Source organism: Perognathus longimembris, chromosome 13, assembly GCF_023159225.1.
Source record: "Perognathus longimembris pacificus isolate PPM17 chromosome 13, ASM2315922v1, whole genome shotgun sequence".
In the NCBI taxonomy this organism is placed as follows: domain Eukaryota; kingdom Metazoa; phylum Chordata; class Mammalia; order Rodentia; family Heteromyidae; genus Perognathus; species Perognathus longimembris.
In genome coordinates, this window is record NC_063173.1 from 49525847 (window position 1) to 49549343 (window position 23497).

At 41.7% G+C, this 23497-nt stretch overlaps 3 protein-coding genes across 3 annotated transcripts; 2 read left to right on the plus strand and 1 right to left on the minus strand.

Annotated features, from left to right (window-relative positions):
• Positions 1 to 450: 450 nt before the first annotated feature.
• On the plus strand, positions 451 to 1371 carry LOC125362480 (olfactory receptor 142-like). The gene has a single exon (XM_048361316.1). It carries the CDS (start codon positions 451 to 453, stop codon positions 1369 to 1371), a length of 921 nt encoding a protein of 306 aa, XP_048217273.1.
• A 5043-nt stretch (positions 1372 to 6414) lies between these two features.
• On the minus strand, positions 6415 to 7344 carry LOC125362481 (olfactory receptor 4X2-like). Its single transcript, XM_048361318.1, has one exon. It carries the CDS (start codon positions 7342 to 7344, stop codon positions 6415 to 6417), a length of 930 nt encoding a protein of 309 aa, XP_048217275.1.
• Positions 7345 to 20397: 13053 nt separating this feature from the next.
• On the plus strand, positions 20398 to 21375 carry LOC125361302 (olfactory receptor 4B1). The gene has a single exon (XM_048359660.1). The coding sequence runs from the start codon at positions 20398 to 20400 to the stop codon at positions 21310 to 21312; it is 915 nt and encodes a 304-aa protein (XP_048215617.1). The 3' UTR covers positions 21313 to 21375.
• Positions 21376 to 23497: the final 2122 nt, after the last annotated feature.

The window sequence follows — 23497 nt, forward strand, 5'->3', positions numbered from 1 at the left end:
CTCATTTTTCTCCCACCTTCCCAATACCCATCTTGCTCGTAGTTACTCTCCACATGTATTTTATAGTTATTTTTGTGACCTACTATCCAGTTGACATTTCAAGTTCTTCTGTTCAAGTCTCTTGACCCATTTTTAGAAATGAAGTTTTAAAAACAAGAACCAGTATAAATTCTATAAATGGCTTGGTTCTAATTCTAGGTGGTTGGTTAATTCACAGGTTCTGTGAGCTTTCCTTTCCTCATTTGCACCTCGTTTTCATGAGGTTTCCTGATCATTATCTCCCATGAAATGGGATAGCACACACCAAATAAATAAAATACTTGATATATGAGCCTGTCAATAAACTAATCAGATAACATGCACTAAAGAGTAAATGGTAAATAAAAATGAAGCATTGGTGTTGCCTGTTTGATTTGTCTCAGGGCTGTTCGAGAGACCCATCTTCTGCACATGGAATCCAGAGCCACTGTAAACAACGTCACGGAGTTCATTTTCACTGGCCTCTTCCAGGATCCAGAGGTGCAGAGGGTGTGCTTTGTGTTCTTCCTCTGTGTGTACCTGGCCACAGTGGTGGGCAATGGGCTCATTGTCCTGACGGTCAGCTTCAGCAAGCATCTCTCCTCCCCGATGTACTTCTTCCTCAGCTCCCTGTCCATGGTGGAGATCTGCTACTCCTCTTCTGTTGTCCCTAAATTTATCAGTGACTTCCTTGCCAAGATCAAAACCATCTCGATGAAGGGCTGTCTGGCTCAGATATTCTTCTTCCACTTCTTCGCTGTGGCAGAGATCCTGTTGCTTGTGGTGATGGCCTATGACCGCTATGTGGCCATCTGCAAACCTCTCCATTACATGAACATCATGAGTCGTCACGTGTGCCACACGCTGGTGGCTGGTTCTTTTGTGGGAGGCTTTCTCCACTCTATCATTCAGGTACTGATCACCCTTCCACTGCCCTTCTGTGGTCCCAATGTGATCGACCACTACTTCTGTGACCTTCATCCTTTATTCAAGCTGGCCTGCACTGACACCCATGTGGAGGGAATTGTTATAATGGCTAACAGTGGGTTATTCTGTGTCATTTCCCTCCTCATCCTGGTGTCCTCCTATGTGGTCATCTTGTTCAGCCTGAGGAAGCATTCTGCAGAGGGGAGGCGCAAGGCCCTCTCCACCTGTGCCTCGCACATTACAGTGGTTGCCTTGTTCTTTATGCCTGCTACCTTCACCTACATTAGGCCCGCCTCCACCTTCACTGGGGACAAACTGGTTTCTGTATTCTACACAGTCATCACCCCCTTGCTGAACCCTATCATCTACACACTCAGAAACAAGGAGGTGCTTAATGCTATTGGGAAGTTCTGGTGCAAAATATGATGTCAAAGGAGATCTGACAATTCTGTGTTCTTTGCCCTTTTGTGGGACTTGCAGCAATAATAGAAACAAATGTAAGGACTTGAACACACTATGGCTAAGATCTGAGGGTCATGGTTTGCAGCTAGCATGGGTAGAAATGTCTGTGAGACCTTTATCTACAATTAAACACCAGAAAACTGGAAGTGGCACTGTGGCTCAAGTGGTATGGAGTACTAGCCTTGCGCTGAAGAGTCCAGGGACAGTGCCCAGGCCCAGAGTTCAAGCTTCGCGAGTGAAAAAATTTTTTTTGATAGGTTTCATTGTTCTGTTTTCACATACGTAAATAAAGTCAAGTGTATCTACCTCTCCTCTGCCTGCTGATATCTGTCTCTTCACAGTGCCTGTTTTATTTTCTGTCACTTTTTTTTTTAGCGTCCATTAGTTGTACTAAGGAGTTTCACTGTGGTGTTTTGCATATGTGTATATATTATATCTTAATCAGAATATTGCAATCCATTGCTTTCTCTTTCTTCAACATGACCCTGAAGAGCAGAGAGAGGGAGGTCCAGGGAGAAGATAAATCCTTCCCTCACTATAGCTATGCCTTCTCTCCAACCTGTTCTCCCCTATTACTTTCCATCCTCCCCCCCAATAACGCCACCAAGTTACAGATCCATCATCAGATGAATTCCGGATACATTAGAACTTTTATGATCTAATTATTACTCTATGATCCTGTGTCCAAACTTTTTATACATGAATTTCCTTCAATCTTTCTCTCCTTCTTTCTTTCTCTCCCTCCCTCCCAACCTCCCTCCCTCCCAACCTCCCTCCCAACCTCCCTCCCTCCCTTCCTTCCTTCCTCCCTCCCTCCCTCCCTCTCTCCCTCCCTCCCTCTCTCCCTCCCTCCCTCTCTCCCTCCCTCCTCTCCTTCCCTCCCCCCCCTCTCGCTCCTCCTTTCCTTTATTGCCAGTGCTGGGGCTTTTACTCAGGGCCTGGGCTCTATCCTTGAGCCTCACTGTGCTTAAGACTACTGCTCTACCACTTGAGCCACAGTACCACTTCTGGGCTGGCTTTGAACCATGATCCCCAGATCTCAGCCTACTGAGGAACTAGGATTACAGGTGTGAGCCACTGGCACCCAGCCCTATATATAAATTTTATTTTGGGTGATATTGCAGCATCTAAGCATTAAGATTTGATACTTCATTTTATATATTTTGGTGTTGGCTATTATCTCTATATAACTTATTAAAGTAGTTATTGTTACTATGAATATTATCATTATCATGGAGATAGGATCTCACTATGTAGCTTATATTGGGCTGGAATTGGCCAGCTTCCTGCCTGCCTCAGCCTACTGAGTGCTATGATTAGAGCCATGTTTGTACCACCATGTTCAACATAGTTATTATTTTAAATTATTTTATTTTTAGCTTTCATACTTTAGGCATATATAGCCTATTTTCCATATCTATAATATTTGGACATTCCCAATTTATCTGTGTAATTACTCTCCAGTGAGTTTTATATCTTCCTATGTTTTCTTTTTACCCAGGGCTATCTTCTTCTCTCAGCTTGAGGAACAGCTATTTGTATTTTTTGTGGGACAGGTCTGGTAGGCATATATTGCTTTTCTTGTCTGGTAAAGGGCTTCTATGTAATAGGTTAAAATAAATGAGAATATGTGCCTTATATATGTATTTGATTAAAAAAACTCACAAAGAAACAGGAATCTAATAAAAGTGAAATGAATAAGGAGAAGAAAGGAAGTAGGAAAATAGATTATTCATTTCATTTGTGTATCTTTCCATTTTATTTTTAAACTGGGTATATTATCTATACATACAATTGAAAATTAAAACTTATTTTTCAAAGACATCATGTACTTAACTAGTGGTATAAGGTAATTTAAACACCAAAGCAATGGAATAGACCAATAGAAAAAAAACCATTGTAGAAACATAAAGCTTGAAAACATGAGAGGAATTTATTTGCTTACTGTGGAAGTATGGAATCAAACGAAAAATTTAATCATAACCAAGATTATTAGGAAAGAAAGCACCTTGCTGTGTATCAGTGGCTCACTCCTGAAATCCTAGCCACTCAGGAGGCTGAGATCTGAATTGAGGTTTGAAGCCAGCCCAGGCAGAAAGGCTGTGAGACTTTTTTTTTTTTTTTTTTTTTTGGCCAGTCCTGGGCCTTGGACTCAGGGCCTGAGCACTGTCCCTGGCTTCTTTTTTGCTCAAGGCTAGCACTCTGCCACTTGAGCCACAGCGCCGCTTCTGGCCGTTTTCTGTATATGTGGTGCTGGGGAATCGAACCTAGGGCCTCGTGTATCCGAGGCAGGCACTCTTGCCACTAGGCTATATCCCCAGCCCTACTGGCTGTGAGACTTTTATCTCCAATTAAGCACCAAAAGCCCAGCAGTAGAAGTGTGGCCCAAGTAGTAGAGCACCAGTCTTGGGCAACAAAAGGACAGTGCCCTGGCCCTGAGTTCAATCCCCAGTACTGACACACACATACACAAAAGAAAGCACCTTTCTCCCCCCAAAATTGGCAAAATGATAAAATATCCAACTTGATAGACATTTTAAACTGTTCATTATAAAATACGTTGACTTACAAAATGTTGCACAATGAACAAAGATTACTTACTGTTTCTCTCAATCAAAATTCCCCACGTAAATGTATTTTAAAATTTTTGTTATTGATTTTCTCAGTAAATAGGCCTACAGACAAAAAGATGTCTAGAATTTTTCTCATAATGGATATAGGGAGAAAGGTCAAAGGATGCAAACTTGTAGTGTTACAGCATGACTCAGTCTAAGGATCTAATGTACAGTATGGTAAGTATAGTTAAAATATATTGCATACTGAAAAGTTGCTATGAAAGTGTGTTTTAGGTACTCATTACAAAAATCTAAGCACAGATAAATAGGCTAGTGGTTTCATTATACAAATTTTTAGTTTATGCCATATTAAATATATGCCCCAAGAGCAGGTAAACCTTAAATATATAGTATTCTTTCTTTTGGGACTATTTGAGTACTGCCAAAATGATTGGTGTTTTATCTCTGGATGTATCAATGATTAATTTCTGAACCTAAGTTTATTCTATGAAGTAAAACTATGATAATTATCTAAATAAGGAAAGCAACATTTATCCAAAGTCTTCATGCCATTTGCAGAGTTTCCCTCACTAATATCCTTTATCTTGGTAGAAAATGCTAAGCAGGTTGTCATCATCTTGAATGTATATAATGCTTCAATGTTCCTTCGTCTTGACATGCACATTTGAAAAGTGAAGGACAACGTTTTTGCAGACTGTTCAAGTCGGATTTCCCGTGTGTCTGTGAATTTGGTAGGAATGCCACTGTACTGAGGTATTGCTGCATGCTTCTCAGGTGTGTGATATCAGGTGCCACATGGCATGGTTTGAGCTCATTCCTCATGAGGTTCACTAGGACAATTATATAAGGGGGGATAGAAAGTTACATTTCCTTTCATCCTTATGGACCCTTTCACATTATAGAATGGGGAACTGTCGGCCACAAAATCTGTGCCCGCTTCTCCTATCTGCTTGCCTTGCAGGGAAGAAAATGATCCTGAACATTGGTGAGGGAAAAGCTTGGTGGAGGAAGTTACAATCTAGAGTGAAATTTAAGCTGGCTCCAATTTACTGCATGCTGTAACATGTATTTAACCAGAGTGCTCCCCCATATGTTTTGGTTCAAATGATTTGAATTATTGGAATGTATTTGTGTTTTCAAATATGATAATGAAAAGTTTTAAAACCTAGAAAAAATATTTAATCCCAGCCTTGCATGTCTCACAAGACATGTGAGTCAGTTTTACAGTGTGAGTCAAAGGCCTTGCTCGATGCTGGTAGCTCATGCCTGGTAATCTTTGCTATTTAGGAGGCTTAGATCAAGAGGATTGCAATTCAAGGCCTGCTCAGGAAAACAAAAAAGTTCTTGACATCCTATCTCAACCAATATGCAGGGATGAGGTGAGTGCCTGTCATCTAAGGTGTGGGAGTTTGAGATTAAATTTGTGGTTCCAGGCTAGTGTGGGTAGGAGAATGGGCTGGCTTCCATCTGAGTGGAAAAGTTGAAAATGATGCATGGGGCTGATGACCCCAGATATGGTATGGAAGTGGAAAACAGGAGGATTGGGGTTTTAGGTGCAGATGCTGGCAGAAAGTGAGATGCCGTATCAAAAACAAGGAGTGTAATGAGGGTTTGGAGGTGTGGCTCAGTGGTAAGGTACCTGCCTACCATCCCAGGCCACCCCCCCCAAACATCTCCATAGTGTTTTTGTTCTTTTTTCTGGTCCTGGGGATTGAACTCAGGGCCTGGTCACTGTCCCTGAGCTTTTGCTCAAGAGTAGCGCTCTACCACTTGAGTCACTGTGCCACACGCCTAGTTTATTAGAGATAAGAATCTCCTACGGGGCAGACTGCAAACTACCATTCTCAGAGCAATTTCACGCCCCCCCGCCCTTAAAATTTTTTTTTTATTGGCAAGCTGATGTACAGAGGTGTTACAGTTACATATGTAACGCAGTGAGTATATTTCTTGTCAAACTTTTTACCTCCTCCCTCATTTTTCTCCCACCTTCCCTCCTCTCCAATCCCTATCCCCAAGTTATACAGTTAGTTTACAACATATTGTGTTGTAAGTATTGCTATTGCATTGGTTTGCCTTTAGCCCTTTGTCTCACGAGGAACTCCTCTTGAGTAGCTAGGATTACAGATGTGAGCCACTGGTGCTTGGCTCCTCTCTACTCTTTAGCAAAGTAAATTCACTGCAGTGAATCTGAAAGAACATCAGGAATATAATTGCTTATCACGGGTTATCCCTAGAGTGTTATTTGTAGGAGTGGAAGTTAGAAAGAATTAAAAATGGTTAGGCATATTATAATATATCCAGAAGAAAAAATATTTTACAAGGTTAAAATGACAATTTTGAAAATGGACACTAGGTCAAATAATTCTATAATAATTCCTTCTGCTTCTTCTACTCAGAGTGAACAATATGAAGAAATGGCCAGACTGAGCCTCTAGTTTTCATTTCGTTTTGTTGTGCGGATCCACAGCTTTTTCACCGCCTTCTTCACTTCCGAGTTCCTCAGGGAATAGATGACAGGGTTGAGGAGGGGAGTTATCACCGTGTAGAACACGGCTACCAATTTGTCTATGGGCAGCGTGGCAGAAGGCCTCATATAGATGAAGACACAGGGTGCGAAGAACAGGATAACCACAGTGACGTGGGAGCCACAGGTGGAGAGGGCTTTGCGCCTCCCCTCAGCGCTCTGAGTCCTCAGGTGACACAGAATGACCACATAGGATGCTAAGAGGACCACAAAACTGATCACAGACAGGGTGCCCCCATTGGCAACGATCAGCAGCCCAATGAGGAAGGTGTTTGCACAGGCGAGTTTAAGCAGGGGAAGAATGTCACAGAAATAGTGGTCAATGACATTGGGGCCACAGAAGGGCAGTTGGAAGATGAGAAGGATCTGGGCCAAGGAATGCACGAAGCCTCCCAGCCACGCTACTCCCACGAGGACTGTACACACCTTCCGGTTCATGATGCTGGTGTAGTGCAGGGGCTTGCAGATGGCCACGTAGCGGTCATAGGCCATCACTGTGAGCAGGAACATTTCAATGCCACCAAAGAAGTGGAGGAAGAAAAGCTGTGCCATGCAGCCCCACAGAGCTATGGCTTTCCTTTCAGCCAGCAGGTCTGAGATGAGTTTGGGAGCTGTTGAGGAGGAGTAGCAGATCTCCACGAAAGACAGAGAGCTGAGGAAGAAATACATAGGGGAACCAAGACTCCTGCTGGTGGCCACGGTGAGCACTATGAGGAGATTCCCCAGGATGATCGCTGTGTACAAGAGCAGAAATATCACAAAGCAAACTCGCTCTACCTCCCGGTTAGAAGAAAGTCCCAAAAATAGGAACTCAGTCAAGTTGTGGATGTTAGCCATGTGGTCACCATGAAGAGGCAGCCATTTTGTGGTGATATGATCTGAAATAATACACAACAAAGGGTTCTTCATGGAAGGGGCAGATGAAATCATAGCTGCTGCATCTCTGAGATTCCTGTGAGCTAGCTGTTGAGAGATGAGGAGTCATGTGGACAAGGGAAGAGCACACCAGAAAGCAGAGGGCAGGTGTGAAAGCATCGTCCGTGGTTGGATTAAAGAAGAGACATAAAGCCCTAGCTAGTCTACTACCAGTTCATGAAGGCCTGTTATGGTCTTTGGTGTCTTTCCTGAAATCAATGTGGAATTATCAAGAATGTTTGTCAACTAGAGAGTAAATCACTGTGTGCAGAGGGTATAAGAGTACAAAAAGGCCAAAGGTTGGAGACCATTTTTTTTTACATAGCTATTGGACCTTTTTTTTTTTTTTTTAAATGTGGGGCAGGCAGGATGGTGCAACTGTGTCTGTGGAAGGTATCTTTGTATTTTCTTGAAGGTTATTGTAAGTTTTTCACCTGCATCTATCATGCATTGTCCTTCTTGCCACCACCCCCTTTCTTTTCTTAGTTTGAAGAAAAGGGTGCTCAATTACATCAGCATCTTTAGAGGAGATGTCCCTGGCATTTTGACATTTAACATTCCCTAAGAGGAGTAGAAAGATGACCTCTGGTCTTATTTCTGCTCCTCCTCCTAACTCCTCCTAACTCAACATGGTGAATACATGCCCACTAAGTAGCCCAGTCCATTCAAAACTCTTCACTTTGGGGGCTCTTTCATTTCCTCCAATCATACATTCCATGGACCAACAAAGCTCCTATAGCTACCCACAGTTCCCATTCATGTTCTAACCCATTTTTTCCCCCTGACAGTCTAGCCTGCTAATACTCCTGGATATTATTGAGACTGTTTGTGGACAGATTTTTTTTTTTTTGGCCATTCCTGGGGCTTGGACTCAAGGCCTGAGCACTGTCCCTGGCTTCTTTTTGCTCAAGGCTAGCACTCTGCCACTTGAGCCACAGCGCCACTTCTGGCCATTTTCTATATATGTGGTACTGGGGAATTGAACCCAGGGCTTCATGTATACGAGGCAAGTGCTCTTGCCACTAGGCCATATCCCCAGCCCCTTGTGGACAGATTTTTCAGACCGTCCCCGTCCATCTGCACTTTGTCCAAGGCATGTCATATAATGAGGCTCCTATTGTGACCAAGATGCATAATTTCCATTAATACCACAAATCTCTCTTCCTTCAGTCACCTGACAGGACAAGGTGCTTAGACCACCACTGAGGAACTCACTGAATAACTTAGAATTACAGAAACAGAGGGAGTAGAGATGTTCCTAAGTACTCAGTTACTAGAGAATTCTTCCATTCATGGAAGAAGGCAACATGAACAACCCAGATACTTGTGTTTACACTCAAGTCATAGGTATATGATATCTAAAATGTCTTTGAACTGTATGTAGTTCAGTAACAGTAACACACAGTTTATACGGACCTCACTCTTAAATTCCTGTCTATTCCCAGGATAAGTTACATTCCAGGCCTGTCTTTGGGTGGGTTCTACTCAGAAGTAAAAAGTTGATCTTATCACCCCCCACAGCTCCTTTTCTCTAAGCACAATTTGGAATCACAGAACTTACTGCACTGAATTATAATAGTTACACGTGGTCATCTGGTCCACTAAGAGTGAGCGTGAGATTCCTGAGAGGAGAGATTATTGTGCCAGTTTTCTCCTGAGCACTTCATAAAACAACATCCAGTGAATGTCAGAAGGATAAACGAAGAGTGATGAAATTAACATCGCCAGCCTTCTTACCATGCTATTTGATACAATGTAGGAGCTTACAAAATACCCAAAGACCAAAGGTTCTAAGGTTCTGATATCACACCTCATCTATCGCTGGTGTTTGAGTCATGTGTGTGTACTTTGTGAAATGCCACATGTCTCATGGTACCATCCCTTTGCTTCCAAGTCACTACATGCAGAGGAAGCTCAGAGTAAAAAAACCAAAGCCACATTAGTGTTTCTCTGCTGGTCTTACCATGGTGATCTTTTGTGTTGTGAACTGAACACAAGAGACAGAAACCACCCCTGGTCTCATGTAAGTTTCCTTATTAACCAGTAGAAAAGGATGTGGCCAATCTACAGATCACAGCCTTCAATGGCATGGCAAGATGGAGTACCCATTCCCCTTATTGATGTAGACTTGGAAGTAAGGAGAATGAGACATTTGGGGGTCTCAAATTGGCTTGCTACATGAACAAAAGCAAAGCAGACTTACCTCCCAGATGTTCCACAGAGAACTGAGAACTCAGACAATTCAGCTTTATGTTCATGCTGCTTACATACTAGCAGGAAAGAAGGTCTAATCGGGAGGAGAAGTAGGTCTCTAGGGATCTGCACCTTCACCTATCCTAATCAAGTACAACATCTCATGGGAGTCCTTGTAGGAAACAACTTCAGAAAGTAATGAATGAGGGTGAACAAATTCAAGTCACCAGTGTTCATAGAGAAACTACCTATCTGGAGCAGTACAGAGACTGATCAGATCGCATATGCTCATGATGAACTTCATCTTTTGGCTTTATTTAAAAAAATGACACCTTGCAAAAGGTGGTGCAAGGCTGGGAATATGGCCTAGTGGCAAGAGTGCTTGCCTCTGATACATGAAGCCCTGGGTTCAATTCCCCAACACCACATATATAGAAAATGGCCAGAAGTGGCGCTGTGGCTCAAGTGGCAGAGAGCAAAAGCCAGGGACAGTGCTCAGGCCCAGAGTCCAAGCCCCAGGACTGGCCAAAAAAAAAAAAAAAAAGTGGTGCAAGAATGAGAGATGACACAGGTGTCAGAAATGCAATCAGCACGCTTCCCTGTCTGTGGCATGAAGTACAGATAGATGGTTATCAGTTATGGGTGTTCCCCCCCGGAGAATTTAGTTGATGTCTGGAGGCATTTTCAAGGACAAGGACCACTGACATGAGGAGGTACAAACCAGAGATGCTGTGAAATGTCCCACAGGGGAAAGGAGAGCCTGACATTGCAGTCATCTGATATAGTCTCTAGAGCTGATGTTATGATACCACGGTAAAGATGGGAGGTGATTAACAAGAAAACTATAATGAGACTTTTAGCAGGTGATATGTAATTTATAAAATGGTTGTTTCAATGATCTAACCACCCTATAATGAGACATTAAGATTAAAATGGTTTAACACAATAGCTTTTAAACAGGCAAACACCAAATTAACTATTATCCTTTCATATACAAAAATCTAGATTATTTTTGGAAAAGATATAAAAGTAGAAGCATAGCTACTTAGGGGAGTGGGATGTGTAGAAGCATGAAGGGACATAATAGAGGCTAGTGGGAGATGACTATGATCAGTCATTGTATGTATGTATGAAAATGTTATTACAGCACCCATTTTTTTATTGTCAAACTGATATACAGAGTGGTTACAGTTTCATACTATAGGCACTGGATACATTTCTTGTACTGTTTGTTACCTCATCCCTCATTCCACCCTCCCCCCTCCCCTTTTCCTTTTCCCCCCATGAGTTGTTCAGTAGATTTACACTAACCAGTTTTGCAAGTATTGCTTTTGTAATTGTTTGTCTTTTTTACCCTGTGTCTCTCGATTTTGGTATTCCCTTACAGTTTCCTAGTTCTAATACCTGTATACATGGTTTCCAATGTACTCAGATAAGATACAGAGATAGTGAAGATACGACCACAGGAAGGGCATACAAGAGGATCATCAATAATAGAAGCTACGGTCTCACATCGCATGTTGAAAGTAATTACAACAGTGATATAACAGTTGTTTCCATAACATGGAGTTCATTTCACTTAGCATCATCTTTTGTGTTCATAAGGGTATAGCTATTGGGCTCTTGTGATCCTCTGCTGTGACTGCCTAAACCTGTGCTAATTATTCCGTATGAGGGAGACCATAGAGTCCATGTTTCTTTGGGTCTGTCTCACTTCACTCAGTATAATTTTTTCCAAGTCTTTCCATTTCCTTATGAATGGGGCAATGTCATTCTTTCTGATAGAGGCATAAAATTCCATTGTGTATATGTACCACATTTTCCTGATCCATTTGTCTACTGAGGGGCATCTGGGTTGGATCCAAATTCTAGCTATGACAAATTGTGCTGCGATGAACATTGTTGTGCTGGTAGCTTTAGTGTGCAGTCCCAAAAGTGGGGCTGCTGGTTCATAGGGGAGCTCTATGCTTAGCCTTCTGAGGAATCTCCATACCGCTTGCCAGAGTGGCTGAACCAGTTTACATTCCCACCAACAATGAAGTAGGGTTCCCTTTTGGCCACATCCCCTCCAACATTTGTCATTGTTTTCTTGATATAGGGCATTCTTATTGGGGTGAGATGGAATCTCAATGTTGTTTTGATTTGCATTTCTTTTATGGCCAGTGATGTAGAGCACTTTTTTATATGTCTCTTGGCCATTCTCATTTCCTCATCAGAGAAGTCTCTTTGTAAGTCTTTAGCCCACTTTTTGCAGAACCCATTATTTTGTATTTGAGAGTGAGCATAAAGTATTTGCTTCTGAGTAAGTCTTATTTCACTTAACATGATGATGGTCTCCAATTCCATTCAGTTTCTTGTAGATGACATTATTTCATTTGTCTTTGTAACTAAGTAATACTCACTTCTGTATATATAACACACTGTTTCCATTTTTGTTAACATATGTTACTTGTACAAAGGAGTTTTACTGTGCAATTTCCATATATGCACACTATCTGTCCCTGAGCTAGCTTTGAACCACACTCCTTATATCTGAACCTCCCGAATATGTAAGGTTATAGGCATGAGCCACTGGCTCTGGCTATTTTCCTTTATACACTTATGTGAATGTTTTAACTTTAAACTCTGACATTTGTTTTGTCTGCAGCTCGATCCAGTTTATTGCCGAGGCTTTCAACTTAATTTTTTGATTTGGCTTACTTTTCCTTCCCAGAATTTTAATTTGATTTTTTTTTCAGTTTTTCTCTATCTTTATTGAATTCTTCGTTCAAATGTCTCTCTTATTAAATTCAACCTTTTATTTGTTGTCTTTTGGAATTTACGTAGGTATCTATCCCAATCACTTATCAGATAAAGAAAAACTACCTGGTGTGTTTTGTAGAGGCGTTAGTTCTGCTTCTGCACTGTTGTCATGATTGGAACTTCCCTTCTTTGTATACTGGAAGCCATTGCTGGATTCGGGTCTTTCTTGTTTGTGGACGGAACAGGTTTCCACTTGCTTCATTGGCCCTCTCTCTAATTTATGACCTCTATAGCAGTATGTATCCAACTTTGGGGTGTCACCTGAGAGAGGGCATGACATAAAGTAATACTAGCAGGGAACAAATTGAGGAACTGAAACACTTCCTGTTGGTTTTCAGTGCTCCTAGCCTGCACCCAGAATTTCATCTACTGATGAGTGAAGAAGGCTATGTAAATCATGTGCTACGAAGGGGTTGAGCTCTTCATCCCATCTGGCAGCAAATACACAGTGGGACCTGAAGTGCATTCTGCACTCTCCTCAGCATGGATGTCTCCCCATGCCTGCCCAGCCAAGTCATATCTAGTAATCACTGGTGGTGGTCCTGTGAAGATTTTGACAGGCTTAGAGCACTCCTGCCCTGGCTGTGCCTGCCTCAAGTCACTCAGTTCTAGAAGACTCAGGACTATGTATACTTCCAAGATTAGAGTGGTGTTTAGAGTAGGCCTGTCATGGCAGAGTTGCAGCCGAGACTTCAAGTGTGCAGTAAGTTAAGACACATGTCTATGATTCTTACTCCAAGGTTAAAAGCATCAGAGTTGTGTTTGGTGGCCACAGGTTTGCACTGAGGCAGCATTGGTGTCTCCCCCTTCCATGTCTCAGAAACTGTTGTGGCCCTCCAGAGAGCAGACTTGGATGGCCTTTGGTCTGTGTGGATTTTATGACTGGGAAAAGGTTTGAACATAAGGACCAACTGTGAATTTTAGACTGTACTTGCAAGAAATTGTTACAGGACCAAGCCTTCTAAACTCTTTTTTAAAAAAGTTGTCACCCTGCTTAAACCAGTAGGGCACCAGCCTGCAAAAGCCAGTGTACTCAGAGTAAGTAACCAGGGAATACTGGGAGATTTCAAATGTCTTTAACCAGTCTGTGTAGAAATTTGCAGACAACCCAGCAGGAGGTGAGACAATCCATCCAAGGGACTCTGAGAGATGCCACTACAGCCTTGACCAGATCCAACCCATCTCTCCTGCCTGGCTCCATCACACATGCCTAAGCCTGCTGATTCAGGATGGAAGACACAAGCCACTAACAATCCACTAAAGCTGAGACTTCTACATTGTCCTGACTCTTTGCCTTCTTGACTGTTATTTATTTGTGTTCTCTTCTAACTGCTGATAATGTTAATCCCAACAAGTTAGACAACAAGGGGGTATATAGGCAAAGAAATTATATGATTTGGTTTTTATGACATTTTGTAGTTAGATGCATTTTGGTAAATAGCAAAAAGTTGCCAAGTTTGTATTCTTGGCACAATGCTAGTGGTTATAATTTTTGAATTAAGAAAATGTTCTTTGAGTTCAAAGGTTTTCTGAGAGTTAATTCAGATCACAGAAAATAGCTCAAGGAACTCTAAAGTGCTAATCAGTTGCTGTTTGAAACCTCTTATCATATCTACCGAGTTTTGTCATTGCAGAACTCTGGCAAGTATTTGTTGGTCAATTCTCAACAAGTTACAGGTAAGCTCTATTCCTATTGGTCTCTTTGTTGCTTTAATTGGAAATAAAAAGTGCTTTTATGGCCAAGACACCTTTGATTTCAGTTCAAAGCCAGCCAGGGCAGAAAAATCCCTCTAAAACTCTATCTCCCAACTAACCAGCAAAGAGCCAGACTGCAAGCATGGCTCAAGAGACTCATATCATAGTAACCAGCCAAATGCTGGTAGCGGCACCGTGGCTCAAGTGATTGAGCGCTAGCCTTGAGCAGAAGTGCTCAGGGACAGTGCCCAGGCCTTGAGTTCAAGCCCCATGAATGCCAACTGGGACAAGCTATTCAAGCAATGAGCACATAGACCTTGAGAATGAAGTCAGTCCTGACAATGAGAAACCATGGAGAGGAGTAAAAGGAGATGAAGTCACCTCCTAAATGGAGCCACTTTAAACTTGCCTTTTTAAAATTAATCAGAGCTGGGAATAGTTGCTTGCCCACTAATGTCCATAGTTCTCCACATTTCAACTGGACAGGATCAAGAGGAATACTGTCCATACCTGTCCATTTTCGATCTGGACAGGAACTTGCATTCTTGCCTTTGTTACTTGCTATTTGTGTGTGTGTGTGTGTGTGTGTGTGTGTGTGTGTGTGTGTGTGTGTGCCTCTGACTGGTTACTCCCAACCAGTCCACTACCCGCCCCAAATACCCCTAAACACTCCCTTCCTGCCCCCAGTCCAGTTATTCCTCCTTCCTTGTAATGGGCCACAATTGGGATTATGCTCCAAATGGGACTTTTCTGGCTTGTGGCCAGGGTATGTTCTCCCATGTCGTTCATGTTAACTGGTCCTGAGAACTTGTCAGCCTTTTGCCTGACCTTTTCAGAAGTCTTTTAACAGGATAATATCCCTCACCCAGGACGCCACCTGGGAACTTGTGGTTCAAGGCCATCCTGTTACTACAGGCAACTGGAGGCTTCAATTATACTGCTCTGCCCAGTGCAGATCTGGATCCTGAAGACCCCTGCCCCAGTGACTTCTTGATGTGCCCAAGCTGCAGGAGGTAGCCAGAGGAGACCATGACACCCGTTGGCTCTGATAACTGTTCTCCTGGAAATGATGAGGACTTTTACCAACCAAACTGTCAAGCAAATACTTCTTGGATGGTACCCAGCCAAATGACGAATCAGGGACCCCTGACTACTTCGCCCCTTTATAGAAGGAAGTAGCTCCAGAAGAAACAACCTCCGCCCATACTTCTGTCCTAGTACCCCTCCTCTGTTATTAATATACAACAAATGGGGGAATGTTAGCATTTCCCCTGCCTCAGGCCCTCGGCTCCTCCCATTAGCCCCCAGATCCAAGCATACCTAAACTCCCTGCCTTAGAACTATATTGGGCCACTCCAACTCACAATTAAGACCTACCTACTTCCCCTTTTGCCCTAGAGAAGCTGCCACCTGGATAAGGTGCAGCTGCCATGTTTCTCCCATTCCTGTGGGAGATATGGCCCCACTAATAAACCTCCTTATAAACCTTCTTTTCCTGTCCCTGACTATCTCTGCATGGTCCCCTGGGATGGCTGAGACAGATCCTTTCAGGACCCAGTGTGTGTGTGTGTGTGTGTGTGTGTGTGTGTGTGTGTGTGTGTGTGTGTGTGTGTGTGTAGGCCTGGGAGTGGTCTACCACTTGAGCCACAGCTGCACTTCCAGCTTTTTTTTTTTTTGGTGGTTATTTGGAGATAAGAACTTTCATGGACTTTCCTTCCTGGGCTGGCTTTGAGTCATGATCTTCAGGTCTCAGCCTCTTGAGTAGCTAGCACTACAAGTGTGAGCCACAAGTCAGTCCATAAGGAAATTCTTCCTTAGCTCTTAAAAATATCATGTTTGATCCCAATTTCTTACCAAATGATAAAGACAAATAATGTTGACCTCATTTTGATGTTTTGTTCATATAGTAGCTACTGAGTTCCTGATCTTTGTCACTCATCATACAAGGAAGGTTTTATGGAAAGGGCAGAAGGTAGAAGGATGAGGAATCGAGGCTAAATATTCTGCTCTTTAATTATCTTTCTCTGTCTCATTATGTGTTGAGGGGAATAGGAAGATTTGGCATCCCTGAGTTTATGAGCTTTGATTTTTCATTGCCAAGCCTCTAGCACTTGTAAAAAATATTGACACTGTATAGAACTCAATACGATTCATCAAATGAATGAACAAATTATGATTGACATCTATTTCAAAGAAATGCTTACCATATTCCATGGCAGGACCACTAAAATCACTGAGGAAGATAAAGGCATAGGAGGAAAGAATATATATATATATATATATATATATGATACATAAATGTTGTAGGTACAATGAAGATAACTTAGGTTAACACTGTATTTTATATAGAAGTGAAACAAGTAATAGTGAGAAGTGAGGGTAGTGTAAAGTGAGATAGCCCTAACTGGATAATTAACCAACTACCAAGCCAGAGTTAGAATCATGCTTTTCTTCTCTCTCTTTTCCTGTATTTATTTTCGCTAGGCCAAAATGTTATTTTCCATAACAAAAAAAACCCCAAACAAACAATAAACTGTCTGGGTGCCAGTGGCTCATACCTGTAATCCTAGCTACTGAGGAGACTGAGATCTGAGGATCAAGGTTCAAAGCCAGCCTGGGCAGAAAAGTCCCCGTGAGACTGTTATCTCCAATTAACTACTCCAAAACCAGAAGTGGAGCTGTGGTTCAAGTAGTAGAGCAGTAGCTATCAGCGAAAGAGCCCAGGGACAGTGCCCAGGCCCTGAGTTCAAACCTCACGACTGACAAAACAGCAACAACAAAACAAAAATAAAGAACATTTTTTCTATACAAAAATAGACAAGAATCCAAAATCAACCAAACAACAACAACAACAACAACAACAACCCTTTTTTCACCCCCTACTTTCAATTTTCCTCTTTGATTTCCTTATTATTATTATTATTTTGCCAGTCCTGTGGCTTGAACTCAGGGCCTGAGCACTGTCCCTGGCTTCTTTTTGCTCAAGGCTAGCACTCTGCCACTTGAGCCACAGCACCGCTTCTGGCCTTTTCTATATATGTGGTGCTGAGGAATTGAACCCAGGGCTTCATGTATACAAGGCAAGCACTCTTGCCACTAGGCCATATTCCCAGCCTTGATTTCCTTGTTTTTGTGTAAAAAAAACACTTTATGCAGATGTCGCAAATACAGTTGAAACACATTGTGAACCTTTCATCAACTCATAGTTGAAGTTCACACTGGAGAAAAGAATTCCCAAGGAGCAGTAACTCCCTTGATTATAGTGTATGGCTTAATTTATTATAAATAATTTAGGGTTCTCAGGATTTAATCATAGCCCATGAACTATATGAATGAGTGGGTAGAATTTTCTCATCAAAAGAAAACCTAAATTCTCTGTGTTTGTGGCTTTTTAAATGGCTTGTATTTATTCTTTACATGTTTTAAATCCAACTGTTCCCATTGATACTTCTTTCATTTTCCTTTTATTTTATGATTTACTTTAGATGTCTTTGTTTTTATCAGCTCCCAGGAGTTGATATTTTTGATGATTATTTTTCCCCTTGGGGACAAAGTAAGTTATCTTTGAATTGCAATGGCAATAACAGCTCAGTGTCATCTAAGGCAGTGTAATATTTTTGAAAGAGCACTGATTTCTGAGTGGGTACTTGGTAAATAGCTAGGGTGTGGTTTGGGAAGCTGGTCAACTCCCTTCACCTCTGTCACCTCATCTTTGGAGAGGTGGAGTTAGAATAACAACTCCAGTTCATGTTGGCCATCTAGAATGGCTAAGCTGAGCATGAGGACTTTGACGAGAAAGTTCCTGGGTGGTGATATTCCTCAAAGGACTTCATATGTTCAAAAACCCAGGTTGAAAGGGAGGGATCCCAGGCTCCTTTTCAGCCGAGTTTCCCACAAGCCGGAATAGGCCTCAGAGAGGTCATTTGTTTCAGCGGAGGGGCTAACTTCATGCTGAACGGAGACACGTTAAATTTTTATTTTATTTTTTTGCAGTCCATTAGTTCCAAGGAAGAGCAAAATGACACCAGGACTTCTTTACTAAAGGTAGGTGATTTAACACAAAGTACTCAGGAAACATAAGAGATGGAGCCCTTTAGTTTTTATCTTACAGACACAAGCAGTTATTTGTGCCATAGGTTAGTTGGATTTGACAATTTTGGGGGTTGACAGAGTTAAGTTACATTGAGAGTTTTATTTCAATCAAATGGAAACATCATACAATTTAATGGTTTTTAAAAGACCTTTGCAATTTTGGTTGTCTTCACTTTTTTTTTTTTGTCAATCACTAAGTGGGAGGCTGTGATTGGAAGAGATTGGCATCCCAACTCACCTGAATTTTTCTCTATCTGCTGTCTAGCGAAAGGCCAACAGATTATTTATTAGCTTATATACTGAGTGTTGCGTTTATGGTTATCTTTATCTCCATTCTTCCTTTTCCTTTTCCCTCCCCTCTCTGCCCCTTTCCTCCTTTCCTCACCTCTCCTTTCTTTCTTTCTCTCTCTCTCTCTTTGTTGCCAGTTCCTGGGGCTTGAACTCAGGGCCTGAGCACTGTCCCTGGCTTTTTTTTGCTCAAGGGTAGCACTCTGCCACTTGAGCCACAGCGCCACTTCTGGCCTTTTCTATATATGTGGTGCTGAGGAATCGAACCCAGGGCTTCCTGTATACAAGGCAAGCACTGTTGCCACTAGGCCATATTCCCAGCTCTGCTCCTCTCTTTTCTTTGTGTGTGTGTGTGTGGGTGTGTGTGTGTGTGTGTGTGTGTGTGTGTGTGTGTGTGTGTGTTGGTCCTGGGGCTTGAACTCAGGGTCTTAGCACTGACCTTTAGTTTTCTTGCTCAAGACATGCACTCTGTCATTTGAGCCATACCACTACTCCTAGCGTTTTGGTAGTTGGTTTGAGATTAGTGTCTCATGAGTCGATGAGTCCCCTTCTGGGTGGGCTTTGAACTGTGGACCTCACATTCCAGCCTCCCAAGTAGCTAGAATTACAGGCATAAGCCACTGATGCCTGGCGAACACACCATTGCCTTTTGATTTCTGCACCGATGCTGCTCCTGGGTGTTTGTAGTGTATTTTCAATCCTTTAAGTTATTTTTAAGTAGTTGTACAAAGGGATTTCAATTCAACAAGTCAGTCAGTTTATGAGTACAATGCATCATGATCAATGTTACCTCTTCCATCACTTTCCCCTAGTTTTCCCAATGCACTTTCAATTTATTTTTTTTGTGGGTCATGGGGCTTGAACTCTGGGCCTGGGCACTGTCCCTGAGCTCTTCAGATCAAGGCTAGCACTCTGCCACTTTGAGCCATAGTACCACTTCCGGTTGTCTGGTGGTTAATTGGAAAAGAGAGTCTAACAGACTGCTGTCCAGGTTTTCCTTAGATCTCAGCCTCCTGGGTAGCTAAGATTACAGACATGAGCCACCGGCATCTGCTCATTTTCAATTTTTAAAGAGTGTATTTCAAAAAAAATTATTATGATATCAAATATAAGAGGAAAAACATTAAAGGCAAATTTTGGAGCAAGGAATGAAAGTGTTCACAGTTTTCTTCTGTATTTAATGGATGAATGCATTAGTATTTTTCAACCGGGACAATTTCACCTAGAGACTATGGCACTGAGCTACATGATACTGTTAGTGTGTCATGTGTTGTGTGACCTGCGTGTTGTCTGTGTACACTTGTGGGTGTTCAGATCTGTGAAAGCTTCTCAGTGGGTATTTGTACCAGGGAAGTCACTTGGAGAGAAGTCATCATGTTCTCATATGCTTTGCTACTGACTAAGACGGCACTGGTGGTTCAAGGCACTGCCAGCTGTTTGAATAACTCCTCCAAATCCAGAATTCCTTGTGATAAATTAGAAAGACTCCCTCAACAAATTTAGAAAGACTTTTTCTGCATCTCAAAAATTACCTTTCTTTTTCTGGGTGATTATAGGTGTTTAACCTTTTTTTCTTTGAACATCTTTTTAAATACTGATAAGAATAAATAAATTAGAATAAATAAAGTTATATAGATTGTTAGAGTGCAAACATGTGATGAGGAATCAGCACTAATTGGCTCAATAGATGAATAAGAAATATGGATGGGAAATTGATGTGTACTTTATTTTTAATTTAATTTTTTATTGTAAAGGTGATGTACAGAGGGGTTATAGTTATGTAAGTCAGTTCAATGTGCACTTTCTAAAGTGCTATAATGTGGTGAACTGGTGTAAACCCATCATTTTCATTCTTTCAGGCTTCTCACTCTCTGAGTAAGGTATCCTACATACTTTATTGGACCCATGGCCATTACAAATAATGTGACTGAGTTAATTTTCACTGGCCTCTTCCAGGACCCAGAGGTGCAGAGAGTGTGTTTTGTGTTGTTTCTTCCTGTGTACCTAGCCACAGTGCTGGGCAATGGCCTCATTGTTGTGACGGTCAGTGTCAGTAAGAGTCTGCGTTCCCCCATGTACTTCTTCCTCAGCTCCCTGTCCCTGGTGGAGATCTGCTACTCCTCTACTGTGGTGCCCAAATTCATCACTGATCTACTTGCCAGGATGAAAACCATCTCTCTGAAGGGCTGTCTGGCTCAGATATTCTTCTTCCACTTCTTTGGGGTGGCTGAGATCCTGTTGCTTGTGGTGATGGCCTATGACCGCTATGTGGCCATCTGCAAACCTCTCCACTACATGAACATCATGAGTCGTCATGTGTGCCACATGCTGGTGGCTGGTTCCTGGCTGGGAGGATTTCTTCATTCCGTAATTCAGATGCTCATGACTTTCCAGTTGCCCTTTTGTGGTCCCAATGTGATCGACCACTACTTCTGTGACCTCCAGCCATTATTCAAGCTGGCCTGCACTGACACCTTTGTGGAGGGAATTATTGTAATGGCTAACAGTGGGTTAATCTCTGTCATCTCGCTCCTCATCCTGGTGTCCTCCTATGTGGTCATCCTGGTCAACCTGAGGAAGCATTCTGCAGAGGGGAGGCGCAAGGCCCTCTCCACCTGTGCCTCCCACATCACTGTGGTCGTTTTGTTCTTTGGACCTGCCACCTTCCTGTATATGCGCCCCTCCTCCACTTACACTGAGGACAAACTGGTGGCCGTGTTCTACACGGTCATCACCCCCATGCTGAACCCCATCATCTACACACTCAGAAACGCGGAGGTGAAAAATGCCATGAGGAAGTTGTGGGACAAGAAGAAGTGAGGAGTGGGCTCCAAGGAGAGACAAGGGATGTGGATACAATTCAAAAGAAAGCACAGCCTGATCATTAAAATAGGATTTGCTTTCTGTGTGGGTGTCACAAGTGTATGAACATAGTTTTTCTCCTAGTCTGCATCTTCTTCGTAAACCCTAGTGCCCTGATATCCTGGTGTAACATCTACTAACAGAGTCCAATGTTTTCACTAACTTTGTAGAATTTGACTGGCTCCATAGAGTGTCATGATATCATGGCTTTGGGAAAATGGAAGGCTCAAGCTTAGTGCAAAGAATATGAAGAAATGAACTTCTATTTTTATTAGACACATAGCAAGTGTAAGTAATTAGGGAGTTCCATGTCAGATTTCAATACACGCACACCATGTGTAATTGCTATATGTAATACCTCACCTATTTAGTGTCTCTTTACTCTGTGAAAAATTCACCATCTTAGTTATTTTGAAACATTTAGTTGCTGTCACTCATCGTTATCATGTTATGCTATAAAATATTTAGCACTGTTATTCCTATTAGATTGTACCAATGTACAAAGGAGAGAATTTTGACAAATGTCTTATAGTTTAAAATTGCTAATAGTTTAAAATTATTTCTTCCTTTATCTGTCTTCTTTCCTTCTCCCCTGTTCTCCTTTGGGTAATAACCTATGTTAAAAAAAAAAAGGAAACCAACCTGAAGAAGTGTCAAAGGATATTTGATATTTAATTTCTCAATCTGACTTCTTTTCTAATATGAAAAAATGTGGTTGAAATTATACCCAGGGGATTTTTTTTTCTTTCTGATTGGGTGTTAGATTCTTGTACTGTTGCATCTGATTTTGGCCACCAGAACAGCCAACAGAATAGCTTTGGTTCTTGTGTGACATTTTTGGCATAAAGAGTAATTTTGGGGCCTCTCAATAGCCAATATCCACAACCAAAAATTATATAAATCAAAACATAGATTCTATGTAACAGTAGGGAAATATAAACTTAAATTGCTTTTCAGATAGGTCATCATTTTAAGCTTCATCCAAGTGTAAAAACACAGACGGCTATAAAATGCTCATTGTCCTAATTTGATGAGTGAAACAGCTTTTACATCCTCATTTTGAACATTTTCATGTTGGAGGCTGAGATCTGATGATCCTAGTTTGAAGCCAGCCTGGGCAGACAAATCCTTAAGAGTTTTATCTCCAATTAAATAGCAAAAAGCTAGAACTGGAGATGTGACTCAAGTCATAGAGCACAATCCTTGAGTGATAAAGCCAAGCAAGTGTGTGAGATCTTGAGTTCAAGTCTCACTACTAGCACACACACAAACACACACACAATTAAACTATTAGCAATATACTTTATTTTATTTTTTAAAGTTTTTATTATAAAACTGATGTACAGAGAGGTTACAGTTTCATACGTTAGGCATTGGATACATTTCTTGTACTCTTTGTTACCTTGTCCCTCATACCCCCCTCCCCCCTCCTTCTTACCCTTCCCCCCCCCCCCCCCGAGGTATTCAGATCACTTACACCAAACAGTTTTGCAAGTATTGCTTTTGTAGTTGTTTGTCTTTTTTTACCCTGTGTCTCTCAATTTTGGTATTCCCTTTCAATTTCCTACTTCTAATACCAGTATACACGGTTTCCAATATACTCAGATAAGATTACAGAGATAGTGTAGATACAATCACAGGAAGGTGATACAAGAACATCATCAATAGTAGAAGTTACAGATACACATGGGATGTTGAAAGTAGTTACAACTGTGATATAACAATTTTTTCCATAACATGGAGTTCATTTCACTTAGCATCATCTTATGTGATCATAAGGGTATAGCTATTGGGCTCTTGTGATCCTCTGCTGTGACTTGCCTAAACCTGTGCTAATTATTCCCAATAATGGAGACCATAGAGCCCATGTTTCTTTGGGTCTGGCTCACTTCACTTAGTATAATTTTTTCCAAGACCTTCCATTTCCTTACAAATGGGGCAGTCATTCTTTCTAATAGAGGCATAAAATTCCATTGTGTATATGTACCACATTTTCCTGATCCATTCGTCTACGGAGGGGCATCTGGGTTGGTTCCAGATTCTCGCTATGACAAATTGCGCTACAATGAACATTGTTGTGCTGGTGGCTTTACTGTGATTTTGTTTGTGGTTTTTTGGATAGATACCCAAAAGTGGGGTTGCT